The 15,903-nt window shown below is 43.2% G+C and overlaps 1 protein-coding gene across 1 annotated transcript in view; it reads right to left on the reverse strand.

Moving 5' to 3' along the window:
• Positions 1–9,986, reverse strand: part of SCAMP3 (secretory carrier membrane protein 3) — a 93,046-nt gene extending 83,060 nt beyond the window's left edge. Inside the window, exon 1 of the mRNA XM_085638496.1 lies at positions 9,765–9,986. Coding sequence (XP_085494622.1) covers positions 9,765–9,824 — 60 coding nt within the window. The 5' untranslated portion in view covers positions 9,825–9,986. The remainder of the gene's footprint in view (positions 1–9,764) is intronic.
• Between the last annotated feature and the right edge of the window lie 5,917 nt (positions 9,987–15,903).

Genomic DNA, 15,903 nt, shown 5'->3' on the forward strand with positions numbered 1-15,903 from the left:
GGTTTCGGGAAATGGTCACCGGTATCAAAACTTAGGTAAATATAATTGTTACACAAATTTGTGCCAAACTTATATTCTTTGAAAACTCTGATTTGACTAAAGACAGACTATGCCAATGAAAGTGAATTAGTTAGATAAACTAAACATTGATTAACAGAAAATGACTGTGATTCTTTTAATAAGGTGTTGATTAACCAAAGGTTCCGAAACTTTAATGTGTTTTAGCTGGTTCTAAATCACCATCAACCAGTCCAACTAATTGGTCCATCGACCAAGTGGTGGAGTGCCTTGATGTTAAAGTCAGGATCCTATGGGTACTGATGTACTCCCACATGTCCAGCGCTTCTTTTCCTCTTGGGTGCAGGCTCAAGTGAGACGTGTGAGTGTTGGTGTTATGGGCCCCACCAATGAATGTATGCGTGAATAAGTAAAGGTGGTGACGGGTCTGTGACGCAGGAAGGATATGTAAATGAGCCCTTTTCCGCTGGAGCAGGTGCATGCTTTCTAAGGTGCCACTTCTCTCCGCAGGACCTCTATGCATCAATGTGATAGCACATCGCCCATAATGCGCACTTTTAGGGATGTGAATAGCTCCTTTAGTAAGTAAGCAACCATAAGATTTATGAACTAAACATGTTGTCCCTTCACACGTCATCTCTGCCACATTTTTCAGGTTTTTGTACTTTGTTATTTAGAACCGATACAGAGTGAAGGAGAGTACTAATTTTTTTTTTTTTTTAATGCGGGAATTAAGCTTTTTCTCCACATTAAGTAGAAATACTTAGTGGTTTTAAGCAACATTGATATCTATTGAGTCACTTAAACCGATGTATAGGGAAACGTGTAGTGCGAACTCTGTATTCGTCGGTCAAGCTAGGTATACTTAGTAAAGCCAGACCTCTAGACATTGCCAATGCTTGTTTAAGTATTTATTTTATGTCCTAGTTCACGTGAGGCCTTTGCACTAACTGTTCTCCAGCTGTAGGATCAGGCCAACGCCCTCGTCACCTGCAATGCTTCATGCAGCCACTTAAGCAACTTGTCTCGGTTTTCCAACCGCTGCCAGTGACTTTCATTTTCATGTCATCACTTTGGGATCGGTTGCCCCAATCAAGGTCCGGTTTCGCAGCGCGTGCTCTGACCCGGCCACAAAGCATTGTGGGAAATGTTGCCTCTGATTAGGGCTGTTGACTCAGGGTGGACGGACCAGGCTCGGATAGGTGTGGCCGCGGGGATCTCTAACATTTATCACGTTTGTGACACATTCCCAAAACTGCAAAGTCTCGGCACGCTCCCCTGATATCAGATTCCGAGCCCGGCTGCTAAAAATCAAGCGCGCCTTTCTTCTTTTCGGCTTCTGTCAGACTTTAGCCCCTCTCAATCTAAGACAAACACTGCCGAGAAAAATATTATTTGATTTAACGGTTACTGGGCACGAATGGGTGTTTGGGCAGCAAAAGCCGGAAGGAAGGCTATTCCTAACGCAATTAGCACTTGGGTAGGAATGGAAGTCAATTAAGAGGTCTTCCTACCTATAAACAGGGCCACTCGAATTATGCGGCAAGAGGGCCTAATTATGAGGCAGGGTTAATTAAATTATGCAGCAAGTAAATGAACATTTTGAGGCCTAATGGGGCACATGTGGTGATAATATTACTTCATTATTTTGTCATTTTTGTTTTTTACATATCAATACTGGGAGAAGATATAACCGCCTTAGAACCCGTTTAATACTCAACTATTATAAGCAAATGAAAGGTGACAGCCAACTTTTGCGGAGGGCCGTCTACTGCACGGGAACAAGTGTCACCATATTTTTAGTACATATGATCCATTTGAGCTCGAATCAAAAACATATATTCTGGTAAAATCTGCAGATTATTCAGCAAATGATAGATTATTTGGCAAATTCATAATTATGTGGAAAACGCTGCAGCTGAAGAATAACAATTCCAGTGGCCTTGCTGTGCTGCCAGGACTCGGCTAAAATGCATCTCAACTTTAAGCACCTATTGCACCTTGGAAGCAGGAGCAAAGCCAGTCCCACAGACAGAGACACAACTGGCACTGGTGAAAGGGAAGTACATATGTAACTGGCGGGAAGTTCAAATCCAAACTCTTCTCCAGTATTCTAACGGGAAGGAGCATATAAGCAACATTCCAAACGGTTAACGAGTAACCAACACTACACACACCTTTCTCCTCTTAACAACCCAAAAAAACATAACTTACAATAACAACAAATAAATGGTTAACTACTATAGGATGTGTTTGTTATAGGCCTAACCTAACCCACTACACAAGCCTTAATCTTATGTGATGCCTTCACAAGACGTCACACTCTACAGTTTTCCAAATTCTTCCTCTTGGATCTTGGCAAACCACCCATCGGAGCATTACAAGCTTCAGTGCTAAGGTCAGCCAAGATCCTTTCTCTTTCTGATTCACACTCTTATTTACATCCGGCACCATAACTGAGTCAATGGCTGCCTCTCTAACCACTAGAGAAACAGGTCACTTGCCCAACCTACTCACATGCCACAATTTTCCACCACTAAGTTTGGTAGAGTTGATTTCCAATACAAATTGTCTTCCATAAAGGCTACTCTCACGCTCTTGTTTACAAAGAGGTTGAACCTAGTTAATGTAAGTGCGACCTGGTGAGCCCAAATCATTTTCTTAATCTCTTCTTCCCAACCCTACTTACCAATGCTAGCCAGTTGTAACACAACCATAATTCACTATGAAATCTCTCAACCGTACCGTTACCTGAGGTATGGTAAAGAGAAGTGATGGAACAAGACATCTCATTGTATCTGAAACAGGTGGAGACTTAAAGTGGGGACCACTGTTGCTAAAGAAGCGTTTAGAGAGACCTTCTCCAATGATCTCTTTGCCGAAGAATTCCAAGACATGGAATTCAGAGGTTTTCTGACACATAAGGTTTGCTATGAGCCATTTGCCACTGCTCAGCTAAAATGTACCTCAACTGTAAACTCCTAACCCTATCTCCAGCGAATCGTCAAAACACAAGGCCAAGTTATGCGCGATACTTTCAATCAATCTTGCTTTTTAGCCACCAGCAAGTAGCATGCTGGGTATCGTAGTTTGCTTTTAACATTGTAAAGGTTCAAATATCATCATATGCAAAGTGCTGATAGCTTATAAAACAAAAATATTTGAAGGCATAACATGTCAAGGGGCCACGTTGCAGGGTTAAAAGCACTCATACCATGGTTATGTGTCTCCCACTGTCTTATATCAAAACTAAATCCATAATGCCTGCACTACAAAGCTTCCTGAATATTAATGACCACTATATTTGGACAATTTGGTCTTGTGCAAACCCTTAGCCAACCTGGCTTGCTTTCTGGCATTGAAGGGTCTCTAACTACCGACTGACCAGGGCACTGACTAATGTCTTCCCTGACCTGGGATCTGTGTTTCTGACTTACCTGCATGATAGGTTTCCTGCTGCCTCCTGAATAAGGGCATATGCTTTCTTGCCTGCACTGTAGGGTCTCCCATTACTGACTGACCAGACCAATGGCCCCACTTCAGTTAAAATAATAGGGTCTGCTACCCAAGGTCCAAAATTGCATCTGCTTTGCGGTATCTTCTATTACTCGCTCCACCTGAATCATCACTGTAGATCTTACAGTACAGAAGGCACGACAACAGGAAGAGGGGGGGGGGGGGGGCAGGGGGTTGTTAAAGAAGGCATCAAAGCATGTTGGGCCTGCAGTAAGAGAAACTGAATAAAGAAAATGGTGCTCACAGTCTAAATAACATGTACCGTGTAACAACCGAAGTAAAGGGGCCAGTCGCCATGGGAGGTGACAAATGAAGAGGCGGTACTAAGGAGGTACTAACAAGCCTATTTACGAATCAGAAGCCAGCATTTAGGACAACAGACAATGACACAAGCCAATGGCAAATATGGGTGGAGAGTGGGCGGGGCTTTTTTCGCTACTCAACCACAACAAGTCTCGCAGAGCAGCGCATGCGCCCTGGCTCGACCTAAAAAATAAATAAATACATACATACATACATCACAGAATGGTAGTGTTGTCATGAGGCAGGAGTTCCAGACTCAATCTCATTGACGCCACGTCTAATTACACAAACGCCTTTCCTTTCAGTAACCTTCTGATCTGTTCAGGTCCAGTTGAATACCATAACGTTAAGAGTAGTGACTGGGGAATATGGCATCAGCAATCTAGCTCTAATCTGATTGGAATCTAAAATGTCCACAAACTTTGTTCATCATACAGTCTGCGGTATAAACAAGCGCTGCAAAGATTCTGAAAGCGATGTAGTGCACTCCAAAACAGAACAGCAAAGTAGCACTGTGGGGTCTTCTAAATTTTCTTCACCACAGCTACATTAGGAGTTGCCTTTTTACTTCCTGACCCATGCTTGTGCCAGCTTACCTGCTCAAATCTACTAGTGATCATAGGCCCACCTTATCACCTCTGCTGGGGCTCCCTATACCTCCTGACCAAGTATCATACTCACAAACTACACAGTACAAACTTTGTATCTACTAGAGCCCAATGAATAAAGCAGTAATCTGTGAGTAGGTGTAGTCCAACCAATCACACAGAACCAGCTCACCAACAAAACAATTGCATGTTCTAACAAAAAACATCCAAGAACTACTACCAGGCTTGAAATAGCCACCTAAGTGACGCCAGTAGCCTTTATCTGGAACATGCACATTCCAAATTATATCATATTGATACCAAACAACCCAGTACTATACATAAGCGATTTCTACGAGATCCTGCCCAGGAATCAAGGCCCGTTTATAAACACTAAAAGATCAGGTCCAAGGAATTACTACATCCACCGCAATTCACTAACTAGGACTGACTTTTTCACTTATTCTATAGAGTCTCCCTTACAGCACTGTCTTTAGTTTCTAACCTCATCAGTAACTTGCAATCTTAAATTGAGTGAGAAAAAGTATTTTTGTGAAATCATCAAGGTGCAAGGCTGTCAGCATTAGAGCTCTTTGAATGTTAACCAGAGAACTTCTGTGCCTCCCTGTCTGCAAAAAAACGAAAAACTCAACTTTTCAAGGAGGCCTACTGCACATAACTACACCATACCAGCACCCTCTTCTCTGTGTTGTGTTAAATATTAAGGTTGAAATCCACTGTCTGGCCAGGTTGATGTACGACGCTGAAGATAGCCACTGAACTGACAGTCGCCCACAATCTTGTTGATTAACAAAACATCCAAATTCACCTCGGTAATATGCCTTTGGCAGTCAGCATGAGAAACTGGTTGCTAAGTGACATACTAGCGCAAAGCAACACAGTTATTTATAAATAATAAAAACAACATTTACTGGCAACTCTAGACTCATACTCACGTCATACTCTTGTTTCCAGTTGCCCTTAGTAGTGTGGGATGTCTCTCCACAAGTCTAACATAACAATGGTATACAAGCCACATTTCATTGTCAAACGAACAAAGGACACTTCACATAGTCTAACCTCTCATCCTGCTTGGTACCTCATAAATTTGATTTCTTGCCCTGTTACACTCATCCTGTTCTACCCCGATCACGGAACCTTAAGTCTGTCTGAGCGTCACAATTGTGATGTGTCACCCTGTACGAGCCCCACCATTTGACCCCACACAGTAGCAGACCACTTCTCCGTAAAGCAGCCATGCTGCCTGATCCTTCCCCTGATCCTCACCCAGTCTGCCTCTACCCTACCATCTATCACACTTCTGGTCATTCAATTTGGCCACTGACTTTTCAACCAGCCCCTCCACCCTAAGGACCCAATCAACATCACATTTCCCAGTATAAAATTGCATCAATGTAATCCATTATCCAGTTAAGACACCAAATATTTGACCTAATCGCCTTACGCAGGGGTCTCCAACATTTTCTATGACAAGAGCTACTTCTGTTCAATGAAAATCATCCTGAGCTACTAATATTATTAGTGTTTTAATACATAATAGTGACCATATCAGAAAAGATTACATTAGTGGCTACCATATGGACGATTACTAGCAGTCATTACCTCCGTACATTGAGCAGGAGTGCCAGCAGTAACGTAAAAAAGGCTTTATCAATTTCAAATGCCTCAACATAGATTCTACATAGCAGCGATAGCGGCAATGCCCCTGGTATATGATCTTAGGAAGAAGTCTGTCCAATGCCACACATTTGCCTCTCAAATACGCCCACTTAATTTTGGTATACATATATTAATTCAACAAAGAAAATGTTTCTAATTTAAATCGGCTGGGTTGCACACAGGAGAGCTACTCACAGGCAGGTGGAGAGCTACCAGTAGTTAACAAGCTACTCATTGGGGAAGCCTGGCCTTGTGTTACCATATCCTAGTTGGTCCTTAGTCATGTCTGACTGTTCTCATTTGAACCCCACTCCAAAAACCCTCTTCGGACCCTGTTCATTTGCTTATACTTTCTTCTGGACCACTCCTACAGTAGACCTCCAACATGCCCGACACCTTCCTCTTTGACATTTTCTTTAACTCTTTTATTATTAAAATATAAAATTACTGTACATACAAAGAGCATGAATAGTGCCACCACAACCCCATTTTAAGGCTGATAACATCTCATCCTCTAGTACTGCATAATCATATTTGGTAGTGAACAAGTTGTTCTATTTTACCCTTTCACAGTCCCCGATATGCCTGCCATGCCCCCCAAATTTTCACTCCTTTATTGGAGCACACTCTGCTTTTATACATCGTTAATTCCGCTTGCCAGCACTAGTCTAAATAATTTTCCCATTTTTCCAGTGTATGAGTAGTTATCACCCCACATGCTTTTGCCACATTTCGTTTTGCGGCCACTGCAGCCAATGTTAGCCATTGTTTTACATGTCGTGGCCAATCCTCATGTGCCCTAGTTATCAGGAGGAGCTATTTGGGTTCCACTGGTACTTCCAACATTTGATGAGCTGTCTTTGTCCAATATTCCTGCAGGACCGGGCATACCCAGAGCAGGTGGTAGAAGGACCCCTCAGACCCACACCCCCTATGACATCTCGTATTCTCACTTCGTCCCATCTTAAATAACGCTGACTTATAGTAATATACTCTGTGTAACACTAAGCTGTATGAGACGGAATCTCACCCCGATCGCCACCCCTCTTGGGTCCTGAGCATCTCCACCCACTGCTCATCCTCCAACATGCCTATATCTTGTTCCCATGCCAACCGAAGCGCTTTGGTGGGGTCTGGGGCAATATTGACTATCTTTTTAAAGAATAGGTATATGGTCTTTTCCCGGATCTGCTCAGTCAGTATCCTATCCTCTAGTAGGGAGGCCTCTGCTGATATTTCCCCTTCAATAATGTGCTTTCATAGTGCATGACTTAACTAGATGTATTTAAGCCATTCCCCTTTTCCCATCTCATAGTCTCTTTGTAGATCAGTAAAATGTATGTATTCTCCTCTTCTCCAGATATTCCCTAACGTTTCAAGTCCCAAAAGCTCCCACTTGGTGAAGCCATCTAATCTACTAACTTCTCTAAGAAGGCCCAAAGTGGCGTCATCCCTGAATGTTTTTTCTCCCACCCCAGGTACCTTGTGGCCGCTCTCCACACTTTTGGTGTGTATCAGGAGGTGTTTATCTACTTGCTATGTGTACAGGAGTCCCTGTGGGCCTCATGCACCCATGGCCAATCGGTCAACTCTATATGCTGGTTCGGTCCTATCTAGAACTATCTGAACATTTACATTCACCAGTTGCAGGGCCCAGTAGTAACCACGAATGTCGGGCACCGCTAGGCCTCCCTCGAAGACCCCCTTTTGGAGCTTACACAGAGCGATCCGTGGGGCTGCTCCACTCTATAGTAGGGCACAGAGTTCCGAGTCCCACTTTCGGAAGAAGGAGGCAGGCACCTCGTACGGTGAGTTTTGTAACATGTATATTAGACGTGGAAGAGCCATCATTTTGAACAATGCCGCACGTCCCATCAACGTCAGTGGAAACGTGCGCCAGTGTTCTGCATCAGTTATGAGTCTATCTAACTGTCGCCCTAAATTCTGGTTGTAGTACTCACCTGGATCTCGGGTGATGTATATCCCGAAGTATTTGAAACCTCTCTCCTGCTTGGGTACTGTACATCTCTGTGACATATTTTAAACCTCCAACCAGAACCCCACTACAATGCCCCCTCATCCGATAGGATAATTTCTGTTTTGGACCTTTCCCACTATCAATAAATCCACATTTAGACATGCATCATTCCTGACAATTATCTGACCCATGTCTATGCCAATTGCTGCTATTACCCCAACACCCCCTCAATGGAAGGCGCATACACAAAATTATTATTTAGGCCTTGGTCACAAGACCAATTTTGAATATAAATTAGGATGAAACGCAGGTTGGAGGGAGTGAGGAGGACATATCCACTTGTAAGATATATGCAATTCAATCATTTTCAAGATTAGACCACACTACTAATAAGATTGCCAAATCTCTGGTTTCTGCTGTGCATACACACTGCCTCCTCTGTGCCCTTCCACTTCTGCTGTCACAATGCCTCAGCTGCTCCCGGCAGCCTCTGAACACTCACTGCCCTCTCTGTTCCCTCTCCCTTCAGCTCACATACCACATGTTACTCTGCTTCTGAACACTCACTGCACTCTCTGCTTTCCGCTGGGATGGCATGGTACACAACAAAGGCACATTCAAAACTTTTTCGATGACGCTACCAGATGTTCCTGACTCCACTATTCAGTTATCAGAACTGATTCACAAATATATAAAAAGAATAACACCTATACTTAACACAATAAAAGTGCTTACGCCAAATCAATCATTTACCAATAGCTTTACATAAAGGAAGTTTTAAATTGATGTCATATCTTGGTATCCCCTGATAGTCCCTAAAAGATATACATATATGTTTTACAGATTCTGGCACTAAATTGAGCAGTCAGCATAGTGTTTTATGTACAGAGATTGACTGACAGAACCTCATTCATCTCCACAACAAGGACTTGCTTTGATGCAGAGGGGCAAACATTGAAAGTTCTCAAAACACAACAGAGGTATGTCACAAACCTTACTACCCATCACAGTGAGAGCCCACAGCTCCCATGCAGTGCAGTTCCTATCAAATGAAAACCTCTGCTGGCCCCACTGTCCCAGACTCAAGCTTTGGTGTTCTTTCAAATGCCTCACCTGCAGCACTTGTGTGACATGATGATACATGTGCTGCAGGATGAGCTTCACCAGTGTTGCCCTCTCTTCAAAAGCTGAACAGCCCCACTGAAAATATAGATGAAACCTGAGCCCCAGAGTAACTGGCGCCTGTTATAGCAGCCAAGTTGTCCAGGTCCATGAGTGATGTGCTGAGCTAGTCCATATTTTTCTTTGGATTCTGGGATTTGTAGTCCTGTTTTATAATGGAATAAACAAGACTACAAGTCCCAGAATTCAAAGAAAACACCTGGACTAGAGCAGAAGGTTATTCATGGACCTGGGAACTTGACAGGGTTGACCGTGACCCCTGCTCCTCTCAGACGCATTAGCCCGAGTTTTACCTGAATTCTCTACACCACTCTGTCTACCTACACGGAAAGGGTTGTCAATTTTTCATGCTCTCTTAAATATCCCCTGACATGCATGGTTTTTCCACCTCCCATCCCAGTGCCAATTTAAAACTCCATAATCTTGAAAAGGATTGGCCTGTTGTCGTTCCCCTTTGCATCTCATTCACGTCCATCTCTCAAACTGCCACCGCCTCTCACCTGAAAAGGGTTATCCAGCTCACTGGGATCGCTGAAGGGGTTCATGTCTCTCTGAGCCATGGTGGCCCCTGTCACCAACTCCCCTAGTTTTGCCCCAGGCTCTTTCCGCTGTCCTAAGCTCCCCCTGCTTTTCTCCCGGCTCTCCCTGACTCCACTCCCCCTCCGCCCCAGTCACGAGGGTCCATTAGGACCCGCCCGCCCATGCCAATCACACCTGCCAATGAACATCCAATCATAACACAGACTATCCCAAGCGAAGGGCGGGGTTACTATCTAGACCGAGGCTTGTAACGCAGTCAAGCCGAAGTGCAAGCTGCTCTGCGCATGCTCTATTCAAGGATGCCGGAAGTACAGGACTTTTTTTTTTTTTAATACCGTATTCTGACAGAGGCTCTGCGCTAATAATTGAAATAGAAGAGAGGCTAGGTGTTGGTCACGTGATTAGCGTTTGAGTGGGTAATGCTTGATAAATAACACTTATTACTGGTCTGAAAACATTAATTCGTTAGCGGCTGTTCAACTGAGCAAATTTTAAACGATTCAATTATGTTTTTCAGGGCTTGTTTGTGGTCCAGGAACACACTGCAAGGGTGTAAATTGGTGCCACTAGGAGCTCAAGCCAAGCTTCTTCTAACCCCATTTACCATTCTAATCCTCCTTATTTAGTTATTTATTTATGCGTTTTTATATAGCGCGAGCTTTACCTGAAGGTGTCAGTGCGCTTTACAATAGAACCAGTTACATTACATATGGTAACTTCTTGGCCCTTTGCCTCATAATTTACCCCGCGGTACAAAAGGGGGTGGTGACATGTCTGAACTGGGGTGGCAGAGTGGGCTAAAGAACGGTGATGGATTAAATCCAGATCAGTTGACTGGGGGTGAGTGCTTGCAATGTTCAACACTCCGTCCATCATTTCCTTTGGTTTTTGCTTTGTTCGCCATAAGTTGGCAGGGTATGCTCAGACGTGAGTCCCTTGCTCACTTTGCCACTGGATTCAAGCAAGCCTGGCTGAAGACGGCTGAAATTCCAGAAACCGGTCCTAGGAAGCTTGTTTCCGGTCCAGGGAAGACATGGCTTGGCAGTTCGAGCTGGACTGTTCCCATGAGGCACAGGGTCAGACTGATTTGCATTTGGCCATGTCTGAACTGGGGTGGCAGAGTGGGCTAAAGAACGGTGATGGATTAAACCCAGATCAGTTGACTGGGAGTGAGTGCTTGCAATGTTCAACACTCCGTCCATCATTTCCTTTGGTTTTTGCTTTGTTCGTCATAATTTACCCCGTCATAATTTTTTAGGTCTCGCCTAGCTATTACGTTTACGCAATCGCTATGCGAGACTCTAGTAAGAGGGGCATTTCAAAATGCTCCCAAAAGTGGATTGCATGGCGAGCACGCGCACAATCACGTGCATCGTGCCGCCATGCAATCCGTTTGGGGAAGCGCTTCAGCCCACTAGCGAGTGCACATGTAGCCACAGCCTCGGCATCATACTTCAAAGGGTCCGCTCCCCCACCTGGAATGCGCTCCCCCGCCCCCACCACAGCATGCCGAGAGATTGTTTCCTCATGGCGCCTCTCACAACTGTCCCTCCCCCACCACAGGGCTAGTCTCATGGACGCATTGCCATCCATCGATTTCACTTTCATGCCGGTGTTCTCTTTGCCTTTCAGCACACAGCCCGCCCTCCCCCCTCCGTGTTTTCTTGCAGCTTTGCCCAGATCTGAGTCTCAAACAACCAAAATAATAAGTTTGCCCTGCACGCTTTCTACGCTTACAAAGTTAACATATGCCGCGCTCATTCGCTAGCTCCATTAATTCTGCGTCTAAGGATTTAAATAACCATATGTTTTCTTGCAACTTTAGGCACTTCACACACACAGCCCCACTGCTCACACACACAGGCATCAAGGCAGCAACAGAATGCTCTGAGCCCCACCAGTGTTTGCCACACACACATGCCTCTCGCATCTCGTGTTTTCTTCCAGCTTTGGCCCGTGTTCTCTTTGCCTTTCAGCACTCAGCTTCCCCGTAACCACCATTTAACTAACATCCTGCCACACTCATTTCATTTTCATCCTCGCTTTCACTTTCATGCCGTGTTCTCTTTGCCTTTCAGCACACAGCTTCTCCGTAGCCACAATTTAACGACCATCCTGCCACACTCATTCCATTTTCATCCTCGCTTTAACTTTCATGCCTGTGTTCTCTTTGCCTTTCAGCACACAGCTTCTCCGTAGCCACCATTTAACGACCATCCTGCCGTAAACACCATTTAACTACCATCCTTTTAGTTAAAATAAAAGAATTGCCTCTAAGGGTTTAAGGAACCATAGAAATACAAGGCAAGGCAACATACACTCCGAATGCCACTCCGAGCCACATAATTACATGCCACATAACTACAATGCACTCAATACAACAGACACTCCAAAAACCAATCAGTGCCACATAGTTACACACCACATAATTACACAGCGCTCAATGCCACATACACTTCAAATACCACACAGCGCCACATAATTACACACCACATAATTACACTACACTCAATGCCACATGCACTTCAAATAACACTCAGTGGCAATTAATTACAATGCAAACAATGCAAGATACACTCAAAATAACACTCAATGCCACATAATTACATGCCACTAAAATCAACATACACTCCACACAAAACCACTCAGTGCCACATAATTATATTCTACATAATTACACTCCATCTATCTATCGCCCTCTCTATCTATCTATCTATCTATCTATCTATCTATCTATCTATCTATCTATCTATCTATCTATCGGACTATTGCACTCTATCTATCTATCGCATCACCACAGCATCACTTAGCACCACCACAGCATCACTCAAGGGCACCACCACATCACTATGCGCTACCACAGAATCAATTAACGCCACAGCATCACTCGACACCACCACAACATCACTCACCGCCACTACAGTATCAATCTGTACAACCATTCAACAACAACTGGCTCTAATATGTTCTCTCAATATCTAGGCTTTATTACAAATGGCACAAAAAAATGATAATATTTAATTCTGTTCTTGGATTTTAGGCGCAATTAAATACACTGAACATAATCTTCACAAGAGTTATTAACAAAAGTTTAAACAATTGCCATTATAATTTACATTAACTTTTATTTAAGTATTAATTATTTGCAAAAATTAAAAGCCATTATTATTTGTAATATCAATACATCTAAGTCACGTAAATACAACACATATTGCATTACAAATGCTATAGTTGTCACATTTGCAACAGTTAAAACTATTGACATTGTACATGAGAAAGCTAGTAATTTCAATATTTTCAATACCAACACATAAATAAAAAATTAGTCAATTTACAATACAAAAAGCTCAAACTTTCCTAATGCGAGACCTATTGCATTGCAAATGCTTGTTTTATTTGGAGATTTATATAGCGCGAACTGGACCCGAAGGTATTGGAGTGCTTTACATGAGCACCAGTTACGTTACACAAGGACACATTCATTTTTTTGGTAGGCACGAGGAGATTAAGTGATTTGCCCAGAATCACAGGATGTAGAGTCGACCCGAGGCTCGAACCTTGGTTTCCCAGCTCCAAAGTCGGCAGTCTGGCTGTAAGACCACATCCTCTCCTGAGAGTGTTTTTTTTGTTCCAAGTAGGCACTACAACATCCTGTTCTTTTTTATTTCTTTTGTTGAACAAATATATTGGATTAATTGTCTAGGGTATGGAGTACCCTGTAGTTAAGGTGACCCCACATAGCACTCGACATGGGGTAGGTACTAATATAAATATCTTTATTAATCTAAGCTGCAGCTTAGCATCTGCATACATAATGTAGTTGTGAAAACAATTCATCCAATTGTTCCACTTTTATACAAAAACGCTACGTGCACGAAATAAGGAAAAAGGGGCCATTATTGTAATTGTTATTGCATTTTGATAGTACTTACTACCCCTGACAAGGCATCAAAGTGCTTTTCGGCAAGTAGCACGCTACTCCGGAACCCAAAAAGGATTAGTGGTGAATTAGCATAGGGGTATATGAAATAGATTTGAGCGGTGGACGTGAGTTTGTTATTTGGATTGAAAAGGGATAACGTAGGGCTAGAAGAGGGAAGAGTTTGCATTTATAAAGCGCTTGCTATCCCTGATGAGGTGTTGAAGCACTTTTCAGCGAGTAGCAGCCTACTCTGGAACCCAAAAAGGATTAGTGGTGAATTAGTAGAGGGAATTATGACATTAATTTGAGTGGTGGGCATGTGAGTGTTATTTGGATTGAAAAAGGATAGTGGAGGGGTAGAAGAGAGAAGGGTTTACATTAATATAGTGCTTGTTATCCATGATGAGGCATCAAACTGCTTTTTGGTGAGTAGCAAGCTACTCTGGAATCCAAAAACAGCACTAGGGGTGAATTTGCATAGGCAAATATGAAATTAATTTGAGCTATGGACATTTGAGTCTGTTAGTTGGACTGAAAAGGATAGTGTGGGGATAGAAGAGGAAAGGGTCTCAAAAGTGTTTATTTGGAGATCATAGCAGTAGGAGGAGGTTTAGGATGAGTAAAGGGAAGGTGGAGGGGAGATCTGAATAGTAAAAGATGTTTGAGATGATGTAAGGAGGGGTTGAAAAGGGAAGAGTCTAGAAAGGGTTATTTTTGGGATCATAGTAGAAGAATGGGGTTTGGGATGAGTCAGAGAGTGGAGGTAGAGGATATATTGAGAGAGGTATAGGGTGAGAAATAGGGTAGTACATTGGAGAGAGTAGTAGAATGAGGTTTGGGATGAGTCGGAGAATGGAGGGATAGGATATATTGAGAGATGTATAGGGTGAGATCAAGGGTAGTGCATGCCATCTCTGAAAGTAGAAATACCCCTCAAACTCCTGCCGCACCCCCAGCAAGGCAAGAGCAATGTTCAAATCTGAGAGTCCTCGCTTTCAACATTCAGAAGGTAGAAAAAACAACATGATGAATGGTAGACAGGTTAATCTCTGTTCAGTGAAATGAATTGCACAGAGTGTATTTTTCTGCTGTGCAGGTGGGTTCATATTAGATTTTAATAAGCAGCAATGTAAAAACAGCATTAGAAATTTGATCAGTTAGCACTGAGAGAGAGCTTTGGAGATGTTGGACATTGATCCTTACCAGCTGTGTAATTCTCACTTAAAACCATGCAGACAATCTCCAGAGCCACTGGCTTACCCCAGAAGAGCAGACTTTTTTCTTCCTCAAGACTGGAATTATGCCAGGGTTTGTCGTTTGTCGTAGTGTTAGATACACAATTTTGAATGTGTTACTGAAAGTGTGAGGAAGTAATTTTGGGTGTAAGGGTGGACGGTGGTATTGATGTATGTGGTTACACGGTCAAGAAGATTCAGTTTCATGATAGAGTGTTGGCAAGGTGTACATTGCAAAACAGCTTGATAATCTGGCATCAGCCAGGCCAGACGGGAATTATGATGAATCACAACTCACATGAACAAGTCCTTGTAGTGTCTAACTGCGATATAGGCATAGTCTCTGATATCTAAGATGTTTTTAGAATGCAACTAGGATTACTAAAGTGGTTTGGGGACAAGATCATCCTCAAGAAGAGTGCCGTGCAATGCGTGCACAGGGTTGGAAAAGTCCCTAACATGATGATCCACTGAAGGATGAGTTACAGAAGCTGCTAAAACAGGGTGTTAGGGAGGAGATTGCGTCCTTTGAGTGGGTTGCCCCAGTTGTATCAGCACCTAAGGAAGGAGAGAAAAAAAATAATTATGTGTGTGGACCTACAAGACTTGAACAAATACATTGGAGTGGACCATCAGCTACTCCCTAATATCTCACAGGTTCTGACGATGCTTTTGGGGGCAAAGTTATTCAGTATTATGGATTTGTGGTCTGCATATCATCAGGTCCCATTGCATGTTACCTCCGGCACAAATTATGGGACAGCTATCAGTAAACTCGAAGAGAAAGTGGAGAGATGGATCCGGTTGCCACTATCCCTAGCAGATCGTATGGCCATTGTCAAGATGGTCATTCTGCCCAAACTTCTCTATCTCTTTAATAACATCCCTATAACCCCACCAAGGACTGTATTCCAGAGACTAATAGCTAGCGTTACTCATCTC

This window comes from Triturus cristatus, chromosome 12, assembly GCF_964204655.1.
Source record: "Triturus cristatus chromosome 12, aTriCri1.1, whole genome shotgun sequence".
Lineage (NCBI taxonomy): Eukaryota > Metazoa > Chordata > Amphibia > Caudata > Salamandridae > Triturus > Triturus cristatus.